At 40.8% G+C, this 15,600-nt stretch overlaps 1 protein-coding gene across 2 annotated transcripts in view; it reads left to right on the top strand.

Moving 5' to 3' along the window:
- NUP35 (nucleoporin 35) overlaps nt 1-15,600 on the top strand; it is a 32,499-nt gene continuing 16,899 nt past the window's right edge. Inside the window, exons 1-4 of one of the 2 annotated variants that reach the window (XM_075529459.1) lie at nt 1-131; nt 3,387-3,557; nt 8,893-9,020; nt 11,030-11,090. In XM_075529459.1, coding sequence (XP_075385574.1) covers nt 92-131; nt 3,387-3,557; nt 8,893-9,020; nt 11,030-11,090 — 400 coding nt within the window. In that variant the 5' untranslated portion in view covers nt 1-91. Of the gene's footprint in view, nt 132-459; nt 580-3,386; nt 3,558-8,892; nt 9,021-11,029; nt 11,091-15,600 lie in introns of those variants that run through there. The other variant, XM_075529463.1, reaches the window with a different exon arrangement.

Raw genomic sequence — 15,600 nt, 5'->3', positions numbered from 1 at the left:
CTCCCCATAAAGGGCCCGCCCCGAGCCGTGGGGCGTTTCCGCCATTTTTGAAAATCGGGACCGTTCCGGGCCCGGTGTAGTTGCCGCCGGAATGGCAGCCTTTGCCGTGGAGCCCCAGGCGCCCGCACTAGGTGAGTGGAACTTCCCTGGGCCCCGCCGCCGGCGCTGCGGGTCGCGCCGCGGCCTTCGGGTCTGGCTCCTTGCTGGCCTCGGGGCCGGAGGGAGAGCCTCGGTCCCCAGCTCCCACGTCCGCGCCCGCCGGCCGGGAGCACCCCGGGAAACAGCTGTCGGGGTGACGCTGCGGGCTCGCTCCCGCGCGCGGGCAGTCGGGCGGGCCTGGGGCGCGTCCCGCCCCGGCGCCGCGGCTCGGGCTTCCGGGGAGCGGCGGTGAAAGGTGCTGACCCCGCACACGTGGGTGGGCGGCGCCCGGGATGCGGGTGACAGTCGGCCGCTTCTGGGTCACCTGTGGACTTCCCAGCTCCTGGTGTGATATCCCTGCTGCCCCTGTTTAATGGGAGGACTCTTCCGGGCTTTCTGCGCCTCACGGACCCCTGAACCGCGAGACGAGTGACCCGCCAGGTGATGGTGACGGCTGGATAGCAAGCCCCGCCGTTTCCCGGCGGCTCCGCGTTGCACTTAGTCCGCTCCTGTAGCCGCGCGCCGCGTGAATGTTCTCCTTCAGCCACGTGGTGTCTGGCGAGCTTTTGTGGAATGTTTCGTCGTTGGGAAGCACCTATCAACCTTCCCATGTTTTTGTGGCTGCTGAGTTGTGAGACCTGTTTAAAAATTTAGAACAGAAAATAGACCGTCTGTGCCACTGAGACGTAACGGGAACATTACGTTTGGAAAAGTGCAATCCGTATCTTGTCGAATGCGTCTTACGAAGTGTACCTTAAGAACGCTCGTCCTAAGTTTTGTGCAAATTGCACCTCTGAAATGTATTTATTATGAGACACGAGTAAGGTCAACCTGATTTGTGTTAGTCCCATAAGAAACAAAGTGCATCAGTCATTAATACCCATTTTGTGCTACATTTTAATTTATCTACAACTGTTAAGTATTTAAAAAATATATTTGAGATACCGGAAAATGATTCATATCCAGTTGTTAGTGTTTATTAAGAAATACTTTGGCGTGCCTATTTGCTGGGCAAGGGGAGCCCTGGTGGTGTAATGGTTTCGCATTGGGCTGCGATCGCCGAGGTTCCCAGGTCGCAACCACCAGCCGCTCCTCAAGCTCCAGCTAGGGCTTTCTACTCTAGTAAACTCCGGTCCGAGACTCCTGAGGGCACTTCTGCCCTGCCCTGCCCTGTAGGGTCGCCATGAATCGACAGTGAGTTTGCTTTTGGAGTTTTTTTTCTGGGATTACAAATGTCAGTGAAACCTGTCCTTTTGTATAGCCTGAGTAGAAATCAGACATAGCTTATTTTAATTTTTCAAGGCTACATTCTGGAGCTGTTCAGGCAAGGAATACACTTTCTACCACCTCCTACTGGTGTATTAAATTCAACTGTTGTCTTTTAGTTTTAGCTGTGCACCAAATTGTTAACCGAGTTACAGTAGCTATCATTTAGGAACATTCTATCTTGTGAGGTAGAGCCTAAGCCGTGGAGGATTCTTACAAATTATGTAAGCTTTCTCTTATGGGGGATTCAGCCATGAGGGGTGGTTAATGACAACTTGTCCTTTGATCGGTAGTGCTTTCTATTGTGTCTCAGTATATCTATCCAGGTATATCGGAACTTGAGAGAGGGGAGAGAGCGAGCCAGACACCACCCCCCTTTGGGAGGATGGAGGAGTGAAACTAATTGCTTCTCTGACATAAACCTGAGTTTTTATTACTGTGGTTAAAAAAATCTGTCCAGAATTTTTTTAAAAGCCTGGGTACCAACTAGATGTTACTTCTGCTTTTACTTTAGGTTTATTTTAGCATACATTCTTTAGAAATAGGAATAGTAACTTAATCACTATCATTTAAAACGAATTACAATTCTCCAAACTGTACTTCAGTATTTGCTTATTTTTCCCCAGGAATTGCTCTTCCTTTTGTCTTTCATGTACTTTCATTGAAATACTGAAGTGTCGAATGAGAGATGAGAAAGAAAAAATGATTGGAAGCTTTTGGTTAGCTGGAAGCAAATGTTTAAGGTTGTTGAGACGTTAAAGAATAGTTTATAAAAAATATGATGGGACTTCAAGAAGTTCATGAAAAAAAATGTATCAAAGATAGTGAACTTTTCTTTAAAGTTTGAAATTCCAAAACCTGGCCTTTCTGAGTGCCTCAAATCTGATGCAAGCCTTTCACTGTTGAAAAGCTACATTTTCATAAGCAGTAATTGCAAATTCTACCTTTATAACTTTATATATTAGGTACAAAGTCAAATGCTTTCTTTCTTAGCTAGCTCATACAGCTGAGTATAATCATTTTGTTGAGAGAACTTGTATCCAAGTCTTTGACTTTGGATCCTACAGTTTCTTTACAGTGCTATTGTGTACTGAAATTAAAATTAGAGTTTCTTTATAGCTATAGTTGGGACATTAATATGCAAGGAGCCCTGGTAGTGTAGTGCTTGTTTGGTTGCTAAGTGCAAGCCAGCGGTTTGAAAGCATCAGCCACTTCCTGGGAGAAAGATGAGGCTTTCTCCTCCATAAAGATCTACAGTCTCAGAGACCCATAGAGGCAGCCATGGGCTTGCCTGTGGGGTCACTATGAATCTGAATCCACTTGATGGCAGTGAGTTGGGTTATTTGGTTTTACTTAATTCTTAAAATTAATTTTGAATAACTGAGTTATCAGTTCTCTTTTAAAACTGATTTTATATTAGGAAGTCTTTTATTTATTCCTAACTCTTAAAATTATTTTCAAGAAGGCTAAAATAAGCCTTTCTAATGTTTCTGATTTAAGATACTGTATTATTAGTTCTCTAGTTCTTTCATCTGTGTCTATATGATTACACCTTTATCACAAAATATGGTTTAATGCTCTTGAATCTGATTTGCTAATAAGATTTTGTGTACTCCATCCGTCATAATAGAAGGTGACCCAGAAATGGAAAATTCTGATTATATTAGATATGTTTTTAAGAAAAAGTCATTAAGCATTTTTTAAATTTAAAAGTAAGCTTTGGTTCTTAAATTTGTGACATAAATTTGGTTCAGAATAACTGTCACATGTTGCTATTGCTAATACATGATAACATTTAACATTTTTTTAAACTTTTCAACATTTTACATTTTTATTGCTTTAAAATAATAAATTCAAGTATGGTTCTGTAATATTTAACAATTTTGATGTAATTCTCAAAATTATGCCCACTTGTTGCATTTTTTGGTTGCTAACATAATAGAAATGTCTTTAATTATTTTTAATATTTTGGGTTCTTTTAGGATCTGAACCAATGATGCTGGGTTCACCTGCGTCGCCAAAGCCAGGGGTCAACGCCCAGTTTTTACCTGGATTTCTAATGGGGGATTTGCCAGCTCCAGTGACTCCGCAATCTCGGTCAATCAGTGGTCCATCAGTAGGAGTGATGGAAATGAGATCACCTTTACTTGCAGGTAGGTAAAGTGCTGAAAATAGTTTTATAATAATACTAATAGAAATATACAAGTTTAGAAATAAACAGAATGGTATAACATTCACCTTTATCAAAACATTAAAGCAAAGTTATAACCTTGATTTTAGTTGACTTTGGTAATAGAGATGTGTGGATTAAAAGCCACTGAGATTCCAAGAACCACTTGTGAAAAATATGTGTACTGAATTTTATCCCATCTAAGATGCCATTGATTGTGAGGTTCACCATGATTTTATGTCCCGATGGCATTGTGGGTTAGGCACTGGACTGCTAACGGCAGGGCTGCTGTTGTAAATCCACCTCCTGCTCCGCGGGAGAGAAATGAGACTCTCGGCCCCTGTATAGATTTATAACTCCATGGTTGGCCTATGAGTTGGCCTTGACATCCGAATATGCATTGAATGACAGTGTGTTTAGTTTTTGAGGAAAAACACTAAATATGACAGTGCTAAGATGCCATTGTTTCTAAAATATTTCCATTTCAGAGATGTTAGAAGTGATTGCCTTTTAGAAATGGTGAAATGTGATCCTTTAACGCCAACTAAATTTCGAATAAGGAAAGCAAATACCTTGTCAAAAGAAGTGTGATTTTAGAATTTAGAGATAGAACTCAGTTTTCTCCCTTAGTGTCACATATAATGCGTTTAGTGAAATAACTTAGTTTGCCAAGTATGGAAAGCTTTTACCTGGCATTTCTAATGGTCAAGACAGAATATTGTTACCTAAATACACAACATCTATTAATTACAGAACTTCTTTATCAAAGAAGTACTACGACTAGGACTAGTGAGAATTACCTACACCATAGTTGAATTCCAATTGTAAACTAGTATCATTTTCACAGTGGCAACCCTTCCCACTGTAATTGCTTTTGAGTATTATTTGGTTTAAAGTGCTTTGTTTTTTAAAGGATTAATGGAAGAAATGATCAAATATTATATTTGACGTAATTCACTTGAGAACCTTATTTACTACAGCAGCTGATTGTATATTCCACTTATTATTTTATGATTATAGCTAATATTTGTTGAACTTTTTATCAGCCTGGCAGTAAAATAAGCATGTTACATGTTCTTTTCACTTTCTTTCTCTAATTATCATTACAAAATCAAACCAATTGCCATTGACTTGATGCTAAGTTTTGGTGACCCTGGCCCAGTGGCAGAGTGGGTTATTTGTTGGGCTGCTAACTGCACGCTCAGCATTTCAAAACCACTATCTGCTCCGTGAGAGAAAGAGAAGGTTTTCTATTCTCATAAAGATTCACAGTCAAAGAAACTCAGAGGGGCAGTTTTGTTCTGCCAGGTAGAGTCACTGTGAGTGGGAATGAAGTTGAAGACAATGGGTTTGGTTTTTGCAGAACTGGGTAGAGCTGCCCAGTAGGGTTTCTAGTTCTGTAATCTTTAGGGAGGTAGAGTTCTGCATGTTTGTGCTGTGGAGGGGCTGGTATAGATGGTAGGCTTCAACTGCTGGCTTTTGAGGTTAGCAGCAGCCAAGCACTTTAACCCCTGTGCCACCAAGGACAGATTTTTCAAAGAGAAATCAGAAGCTGAGAAAGAACTTGCTGATGCTCACTTGTTAGTAAGTGCCATCCAAATCCAAACTCACTGCCATCAAGACGATTCCAACTGCTAGTGACTTTACAGGACAGAGTAGAACTGCCCCTTTGCATTTTTTAGGCTGTAAAATCTTTACAGGGCAGAAAGTTGTATCTTCTCTCCCAGTGGCTGGTGGGCTCAGCTACTGATCTTGTGAATAATAACCTAATTTGTAAGCCCCTAGGCCACCAGGGGGCTTAGAGCCCAGGTCATATTTGCTCCATAGCTTATGTTCTTAATGGTTTATGCTATACTGCCTGGATTTGGGTGTTTGTTTTCCGGAATCCCTTGGCTGTTTCGCTCATTGGCATTGCTAATTCTCGGGTGTATAAAGTAGCTTTACATCACAAAAAAATTGTTCCTTTTAGAAATCTTTATTATATACTTAAATGTATTTATACTATGAGAAACACGAATCTGTTTAATATTGATAGTCAAATTGCACAGTGGATTAGTAAATTTATTCAAGGGCATGTAAACTGGTACAGTTTAATGTGTACTTTCAAATGAGAAATAAGATCAAGCTTTTCTCTTTGGAAATATTAAAACAGAAAGCAAAGGTCATGTGTGTTTTGAAAATTAATAGATTATGGCAAGTACTTTTGAAACTTTATTCAAAGTGTGGATTTGTGGCATTGGCATCCCTTGGAGCTTGTTCAGAAAAACAAGTGCACTGCCATCGAGTTTGCCCACTCATCGACCCTATGGGCCAGGGTAGAGCTACCTCTGTGAGTTTCTGAGACTAACTCGTCATGGGAATAGAAACCCACATCCGTTCTCTTGTGGAGTGGCTGATTGTTTTGAACTGCTGACTTTGCAGTTAGTATCCCAAAGCTTGTTAGAAATGTATAATTCAACAAACGATCCTTGAACTAACTACATGCTTTTCTTTCGTGAAGTGTTTTGTTTTGTTCTTTGTCAGTGGTTTGTTTTTGTTGTTTTGTTGTCTGGTTGTATACTGTTGCTTTGTTTTCCTCTGTCTTGTTTTCGTGCATGTTATTGTCTCCACAGGTCTGCCTGAATAGGACAGGCTGGATGAATTATCTGGAGGAAAAACAACGTGACCGACAGTTCCAGGAGGACTTGGGGTGGGGGCTGTGGGGGGGTTAATAAGTGGTGTTAACAAACCCAGGGACAAGGGAACAACATGGGACCCAAAATGGTAGTGAGGGGGAGTGGCAGGCCTGGTGGGGAATGATCAAGGGTAAGGTTGCGTAGAGAAGAGGTATAGCTGTAGCCCAGGTGGGGACGGAGCATGGTAGTTGGACAGGAGGAAAGTCAAGGGAGATGGAGGAAAGAGCTCGGAGTCAACGGGCATTTGTGGAGGTCTAGACAAAGACATGTACATGCAAATATATATATGAGGATGGGTAAATAGATCTATGTGTCTATATTTATAGGTTTAGTATTAAAGTGGCGAAGGACCTTGGGCCTCTACTCAAGCACTCCCTCAATGCATGAATACTTTCTTTTATTAAATTTGCACTGTATGATGCTCACCCTCCCGACACAACTGCTGAAGCCAAAGCGGGTAAACAAGCAAATGTGGTGAAGAAAGCTGATGGTGCCCGGCTATCAAAAGATATAGCGTCTGTGGTCTTAAAGGCTTGAAGATAAACAAGCGGCCATCTAGCTCAGAAGCAACAAAGTCCACATGGAAGAACACACCAGCCTGTGTGATCGAGTGGTCCCAAAGGGATCAGTTATCAGGCATCAAAGAACAAAATATCATATCATTGATTACACACCTCCATGATATGATTGCCGAAGACAAACGGGTGCATAAGTAAATGTGGCGAAGAAAGCTGATGGTGCCCTGCTATCGAAAGAGATAGTGTCTGGGGTCTTCAAGGCTTGAAGGTGAACAAGCGGCCATTTAGCTCAGAAGCAATAAAGCCCACATGGAAGAAGCACACCAGCCTGTGCAATCACACCTGCCAAAGGGACCAGGTATAAGGCATCATGCAAAAAAAAATTATATATATATATACATATATATATACACACATATATAAAACATAGTGAATGAAGGGGGAAGTGCAGAATGGAGACCCAAAGCCCATTTGTCGGCCACTGGAGATCCCCTCATAGAGGGGTTTAGAAGAGGAGATGGGTCAGTCAGGGTGCGATGTAGTACTGATGAAGAACACAGCTTTCCCCCAGATCCTGGATGCTTCCTCCCGCCCACTACCATGATCCAAATTCTACCTTGCAGGACTGGATAGGGCAGATGTTGTACACTGGTGCATATGGGAGCTGGAGGCACAGGGAATCCAGGGTGGATGATACCTTCAGGACCAGGGGTGTGAGGGGCGATACTGGGAGAGTGGAGGGTGAGTGGGTTGGAAAGGGGGAACTGATTACAAGGATCCACATGTGACCTCCTCCCTGGTAGATGACGGCAGGGAAGGGGGGGAAGGGAGACTCGGGATAGGGCAAGATATGACAAAATAACAATCTATAAATTATCAAGGCCTCTTGAGGGAGGGGGATTGCAGGGAGGGAGGGGAAAAAAAGAGGACCTGATGCAAAGGGCTTAAGTGGAGAGCAAATGCTTTGAAAATGATTAGGGCAAAGAATGTATGGATGTGCTTTATACAATTGATACATGTATACGTATGGATTGTGATAAGAGTTGTATGAGCCCCTAATAAAATTTTTTAAAACTATAAGAGAAAAAGAGAAATAAATAATTCAGGTTCTACCGCAGACTTTTGAACAGATTTGAAAAAAAAACAAGATTCCTAGGTAATGAGTTTTTACTTTAAGGTTTGAGAAGCACCAGGAGACAAGTGTTAGGTTAGTATTTTAAATATATATATGGGTAAGTTAAAAGTCTTGGTACGGAATTACAGATGGTCAATGTGTGAAGCTATCGTTTCTAGACCTATGCTCCATCTAGGCCTCTACACTTCTGAAGGTTGTGTGTCCTTTTCCCTAACCTGTTTCCAAAGGATCCCATGCTCTGCAAGCCACACCATGTAAAAATGGCACTTTCAGCAACTTCAGTCCATCTTCGAAGGACTCAGATTGTGGTCTCTTTAACTGTTGAGTTTTGATAACAAAAACAAATCTTAAAGGGCAAGAACATGGTTGTATGGTGGATGAGGTAAGGTTTCCCAACAAAATTCTCATAGGATAGCTCTGGCTACCTGTGAAAAATGAGCAGGTGTTTGCTGTGGTGGGAGTGGGGGATAGATTCTTGCTCCCATTTTATGGGCCTCTGTCTCATCAGTGCACTTGTAAAAAATTATTAATATCGCACTTTTGAAATCTTCCAAAACATTACTATAACCTGCTGAGTTTACCTCTGACCTGTGGGAAGCCACTCTGTCAGTTGGATCAATAGATTGTGTTGGCAGACCAAAGACTTTCCCCCTCATTATGTCTTTCCATAAATTTAACTTCATCAGTTTCAATATTTCTTAGAAGATTGATAGATCAATCTTTTGAAAGTTGATCTTAGCACAATGCTCTTGTTAGTCTTTTTATTTTTGGAGGGCATCCTGAGGAAACCGGACAAGTACTGCTGCCGACAGAACTTGATCACACAGACGTGCCTATTTTGTTTGGAATAAACGTGTGTGTGTGTGTGTGTGTGTGTGTATGTGTGAGAGAGATTTGAAACCTTTTGACATCCCTTGTAAATTTAAAAAGGGATCAGAAGTTACAGATGGTCCTTTGTTAACCAGCATGTCTGTGTTTTTGTACATTTAGGTGGATCACCCCCGCAGCCCGTTGTCCCAGCTCACAAAGATAAAAGTGGAGCTCCGCCAGTTAGAAGTATATACGACGACATGTCCAGCCCAGGACTTGGGTCAGCACCTTTAACTTCAAGACGACAGGTGATCTACATAGCCTGATAGTATATATTTTCCTGTTTTTATGTGACCATACAGTCAGTGTCAGTCATTGGAAAGTTTTCCTAAGATCTATAGTATTTTTGTGGACCTTAGAAAACAATTTATAACATAATCACATTTCATAAAATAAGCATTAAGGACATTTATTATTTCGTTTCTCAAGGGTGCTTAAAAATGTAGTAGAACCTGAGATCATTTTCTCATGTAAGTCACTTGTCATTTTATAGGTATGTGTTTTCCGCTTGTCCAGTGGGATCCTGCTTGTAGTTGTCGTGGGCCGTCGGGTTGATTGTGACTCACAGCGACTCTGTCTGCCCCATAATTTCCTTGGTTGGGACCTTTATGGAAGCAGATGTCCCCATCTTTCCCCAGCAGAGCTGCTCGGTGGGCTGCATATTGCCTGCCTTTCAATTTGGTGACAAAGTGCTGTGGTTACTTTTGGTTGCTAGCACTTCCCCATGTTCCACCAGTGCTTCCTGGTATGACCCTGATTTTCTTACTGTTCCTGTAGAGTGTGAGTTAATATGTTAATCTAGTTCTTAAAATTGCTTATTGTTTATACATTAGTGAAAGAACACAGGAGATTGAGAATTGTATCCAGATAAAGGGAACTTTGCAATTATTTGAGACTTTTTGTTTTGTTGAGGTTTGTGGAAAAATGTCATGCTCTTACTTCTATTTTCACATGAACTTTGGGAAGCCCCTTTGTGTAAGAACCGTATCATCTCAGAGCCCTTCCAGGAAGCCTCCTGCTGGGGATGACTGATCGTCTAGTAGGCCTGCTGCCTTTGGTGCAGGTGCTCGAGGTTGTGTTTTGCTTTCTTTCTGCCGTCAGGGATTGTGTGCTGTCGACATTCTCTGTTCTGATGGAACCGGCAGTGACCAGAAAGCAATACTTCAATCTGTACTTACTGTGTACACATCCTTATTTTACAGCGTTTCATATATTATCCTCACACATAATTCTATGGTGTAGGTATTGTGGCCTTTATTTTATGAATTAGGAAGCAAGAACACAGAAAGGTGTTCCGTGTGTTGAAGGTATGGCATCACCTGGCTTACCACCCATGCAGGCTTGGCTGTAGAGCCAATGTTTATACTAGCCTGGCTGTGCAGATACTCCTGTGACCACTCCCCCCACCTTTTTTTCTCTGACCCCTCTCGATTATGAGTTACAGGTAGTATGGGCTTCTCTTTTTTAAGTAGGCCACTTTGTATCTTTTACAGATGCAAATATGCATGCCTATCACAATTGTTCCTAGCAGGCTATGTAATAGCTTTAATCTTATATTTAAAGGGACTAGTGCTGATAATTTTTTGACTTTGTAGCTTTCTACTGGCCGCGGTAGGGGCATGTTTCTCCGGGGTGTTCTCAGGAAAGTTCTTGCGAAAGTACATTATATTTGGTAAAGTAGAAGGTTGGTGAAAAAGGAGGACTCCCAAGGAGATGGATTAGCACATTGCCTTCAACTGTGGGCTCAAGTGGATAAACACTTCGGAACACCGTACAGGACTGTGTCGTGTTTCGTCTTTTGTATATAGGTTCATTATGAGTCAGAACCAACTCATTGGCCCCTAACAGCCACAACTTGGCAGAGCATGCTGCCTTTTATGGTAGAATCAGATATAAATCTGTAGCATTTTATTGTTTGTAAGTGTCTGTCTAAAGTTCTGCTCTTTTAAATATAAACTTGATGAATTTTAAATATTGAACATTAGGAACTATAAATAGCCACCATGCTACTTTCTATTAAAAATAATTTCTTAAAACAAGTCTTAATTTCCTTTTTAAAACCGCATATTGAGAGTTAGCATTGACACTGCTCCTGGTTTTTTAAAGTTGAAGAGTACTTTTAGATTGTGAGTTAATGACATGCATCCCCAGCACCTGATAGGTAGTCAGCTGTCTGTTAAGTGAAGATTTTGGTTAGGTTTTGTATGGTTATAGTTTCACCTTTTCATCTTGAATATGTTCTTCTGTTTTCTTGTAGGCGAACATTTCAGTAATGCAGAGTCCTCTTGTTGGAGTTGCCACAGGTACTCCTGGAACAGGTAAGCAACGACTTTTAACACCGAGAGACCTTGCTTTACTCTCTCAATGAAGATAGTATTTGCTGTGGTAACATTTGCCATAAGCTTTTCTCTAATAGTACACGTATGAGATTTCCTTAAATGTCAGTAGCTTCTCTCAGGAAGGAAATGCTCTGTTTATCACTCTGTTCTGAATGTATAAATAAGATGTGATGCTCTCCTCAAAATGATAAGGATTTACTTAACATATATATTCATGTATAAGCCGAGTTTTCCAGCACATTTTTAATGCAGTTTTTGTGGTAAAATTAGGTGCCTCAGTTGATATTCGGGTTGGCTTATACTCGAGTACATATGGTGTGTGTGTGTGTGTGTGTGTGTGTGTAATATATAAATTCTTAACATTTTGAAGAGAATGTCACACACACAAACACATACACACACATATTGTGCTGATCTTGGTTGATCATGTGCCCACAGTCTTCTCCCTTGTGTGCCTGCTTCCTTCTGCAACTGATCTGCTCCTTGGATAACATAGCAGTGATTGGGTTTAGGACACACACTGCACTAAAAAAGGAAAACTATTATTAACATAATAATACACTATTTACAACCAGTCATATCTACAGGTATAGAGGTGGGATTCCAACACGTCTTTATATGCTTATAATATCTTTATAAAGAGAGCAAGCAAAAAAGCACTGCTACACAATCATAGGACTTTCTTAAACCAAAATATCAATGTGAAGCTATTATATCTTGAAATAGCTTTTCATCTGTGTCTGTTCACTTCTAAAGGTGTGCGGCTCCCATTTCTCTAGCCCTACCCTGGCAGGCGCCCTCACCCCAGCTCTGTAGCGCGGCGGCAGCCGGCAGCCGCGGCATTCTTGGGAGGCAGAGGAGAGGGTTTTGACAGAGGGAGCAGTGGACATAAATCCCTTGAGCGTGCTGCAAGGAGCATTGCTGAAATAGAACGATTGAGACGGAAAGTCGTAGAAATCGAGACCAGAGAGGTAATGGGAGCAGGTTGTGTAGAGTTTTATAGGCCAGGCATCTGGTTTTAACTCAGAAGAACAATTAGGATGAGACTGCTCTTTTCAGAGTAGAGTGGAGCTAGCAAGCAGTTCAAGGATGGAAGCAGAACTGTCACTTAGAAACCTCATACAGCACTTCTGGTGGGAGATGGCAGAGGTTAAGACATGGAAAAAATGTTTGAACACAGGCAAAACCTTTTAAAGATGGAAAATAGTAAATATCAAAGGAACACTACATTTATAAAGCAAAAAATGCTTATATTTATTTTTGCCAACTATGCAGTTTGTTGTTTGCAATAAGGGAATACATTTAAAACTAGCCAAAACAACAGTTACATGAGATGTAAATAGACTAAGCCTTTAAGTTAAAATGTAGCGATTTTCATAATAGAAAGCAAAACAATATACAGCTATATCTCTCTTCTCAAGTTTAGATTTCTTCAAATACTCTGAGTTCTCACTGGCAGTGTCTTTAGGCTTTGTATGGCTCCTTAAAATTTTTCTAGCATTCAATCATTTCTTGATTTCAAAGTCGCTTCAGCATTTTTTTTGTATTTGTTACAGCACCCCACTTTAGGTAGCAACATTGGTATTTGTTTTCTCTAACTGCTGTGAACACTTTCCATAAATGCACTGCCTTTAAACAACACACGCGTACTTCTTTTGGTTCCTCTAAGTGAGAAGTCAAGAAAGCAGCGCTGAGCTGGGTGTGGTTTCCCAGCTCAGGCTGAAGCAGAGCCCTGCTCCTGTGACGATTCCACGCACGAGTCCACTTCCAAGCGCATCCAGAATTCTATTCCAGTAGAACTGGCAGAATTCAATTCTAGGTACTTGTAGGAGTGTGCTCCCTGTTTCTTTACTTGCTTTTTGGGCTGGAAGTGGACTTCTAGAGGACACCCTCATTGCTTGATTCATGGCTCTTCACGCTTAAAAGTCAACAATTATCATTTGAGTCTTTTTCATGCTTTGATTTTGTTTTTTTGTCTTCACTTTTCTGCTATGTAGGGATCATGTGATTAGACCGGCCCAGCTAGAATAAGCTCCCCTGTTTATAGTTAGTTGATGAGTAATTTCATCTGCTATGTCCCTTGCACAACAACGCTTAGAAGTATTGATTTGAATACCAGGGACCAGAAATCTTGTGGCAGGATTTCACACCATGGATCTCCTGGTCAGAAGTTTAGTTTGTCACCTGATTCTTCAGCTACATAGTTGGGCTAGAATGTCTCAGTGGAATTGGTGCTGCTCGTGACCAACCCCACCCTGCCTAGACTCTTACAACAGATAGATAGACGGCAGTGCTTTGTTAGGCCCACAGTAGTGTATAATTCTTTAACTGAGTCAAGTAAATGACCTCATAAACATTGAAAATTTAGGAACACACCAGACAAAGGGATTAATTTCATGCTTTCAAGGGTCTTTTAGCTGACTGGAAAGCATTAATTATAATTTTCTTAGTGTTGGTTAAATGGAAGAGCACAGAATTAAAGTTAATTTTCCTCTGCTACCTTCCATACATGATTTCTGTGAAGTTCTTGTAATAGTAGAAATCATATGAAAATACACAAACTATGGTAAGGGAATTTTATTTAGCATAAGTTGGCCACTGGGAGCCACTGCTGCTTCTACTTTGAGTTTAAAGACTTTATCTAAAGAAAGATTTAATGGTACAGAAACACCAAAAGTACGTATTTTGAAAAAAAAGATGAGGTGAGTGTGGGGTGTGTTGTATGTAACTAATAGCAAGCAAATGAATAAAGGGGATTGTTTTGAGAAATCTAGGGGTAAAAGCCTAGACTTTTCACTGACAGCTATGCTCTTATTTTAACTCTTATAATTAGCATTAAGTAACTGAAGGTTTCTTGTGTAATTTTTAAATCTGAGAATAGCAGATTGTGTAAAGAAATGTCATTGGATTTAGCGGCATCAGTACTATTTTATGCTTGCGTCTTTATGCACAGTAAGGGACTGTTGTCTTTCGTTTTGCTTGTTCTTGATTCTGTAACTGAAATTAAGTTCTTATCCATAATGTTAATGTCTGGAACAGAAACAACTTAACCATATGGCAAAGTGGGAAATCAGCATTAGATAATTTAAGAAACACTTATATCATGTTATATTATCATCTCTGCTGAAGAATGTATTTGATTTATCTTTCTTCATCACCACCCCTGAGTTTTCTTCTGCTACAATTTTATACTTACTTCTCCTTTGCCTTTTTAAAATTTATATTGTTTTCTCTTGAGCTGTGTCTTACATTGATCTGTCATTTCTCTTCGATGTTAGATCACTTAATTTTTAATAAGTCCTTATTTGTGTTAACATTAACAATTTAAGCTTTAGACTGTAGCACTTTTGCTGATGATGGTAGGAATTCAGTGTTCTGATTATTTTTCCCAGGAAGTGGGGGAAAAGACTAATTTGTCTTACTTACTTTGCTACTTTATTGTTATTTTTATTCTGATCTGAGTTAGCTGCTCCTTGTGTGCACCCTATAAAACTTTGGGCTTGCTTCTTAATCTTTTTGCATTACTGGATGCTGCTGCTCCTTTAGAGCAAAGACAGGATTCTTTCTATAAAGAGGGAACTAGGCTCAAAGAAATTTCAGTGAGTGTTTCTCAATAGTTTGTGGATATAAGTTGTAGTGGGTTGTTGAAAAAACAAACACACACAACAAAATGAAACAGACCCACAGCAATCAAGTTGGTTTTGACTCAGCGATCCTAAATAAACCTCCCATAAAACAAACCAACAACAAAAACAAACTCAGTGCCATTGAATTGATTCTGACTCATAGCGACCTTACAAGACAGGTTAGGACTGCCCTTGTGGGTTCTGAGCCGGTCCTGAAGAGCTGGCTTCTTCCGGAGACTGAGTGGGGAATCCGTTTCCTTGTCTCTCCATTTCTAGCTGATGCATGCTTAGACTGTGCCCATCTGTGTGCTGTTGTGGATAGTGCCCTGGTAAACAGGAGTGCATATGCATGTTCATATTTATGTTTCTTCTAGGTGCACGTGCATGCTTGTGTGTTAGATCTAGGGTACACATACCTAGGGGTAGGATTGCTGGATCACAAGGTAGTTCTGTTTTTAATGAGGAAATGCCATACTGTTGTGCCATTTTACAATTCCACCCTTCGTGGGTAATGGTTCCAGTCTCCTCATAGTCTTGCCAGCTTTTTTTGTTTTCTGATTTTTTTAAATTACTGCTATTTTTGTAGGGATGAGCTGGTATTTCATTGTAACTTTGAGTAGCATCTGTTTAAGGAGCCTTTGGCAGCACTGTTGGATAAGCTTTGGACTACTAACCACAGAGTTTGTGGCTCAAACCCACCAGCAGCTCTGCAGGAACAAAATGAGGCTATCTGCTTCTATAAAGAATTACAGCCCTGGAAACTATATAGGCTAGGTAAGAGTTGGGAATCAACTGTATGCCATGAAGGGGGGTTAGTTTTTTGGGATGGCTACTGATCATTATCACCTTTTCATGTATTTGTT

The sequence above is a fragment of the Tenrec ecaudatus genome, chromosome 13 (genome assembly GCF_050624435.1).
Source record: "Tenrec ecaudatus isolate mTenEca1 chromosome 13, mTenEca1.hap1, whole genome shotgun sequence".
NCBI classification, from domain to species: Eukaryota; Metazoa; Chordata; class Mammalia; order Afrosoricida; family Tenrecidae; genus Tenrec; species Tenrec ecaudatus.
This window is presented reverse-complemented; position numbering and strand designations above follow the sequence as displayed.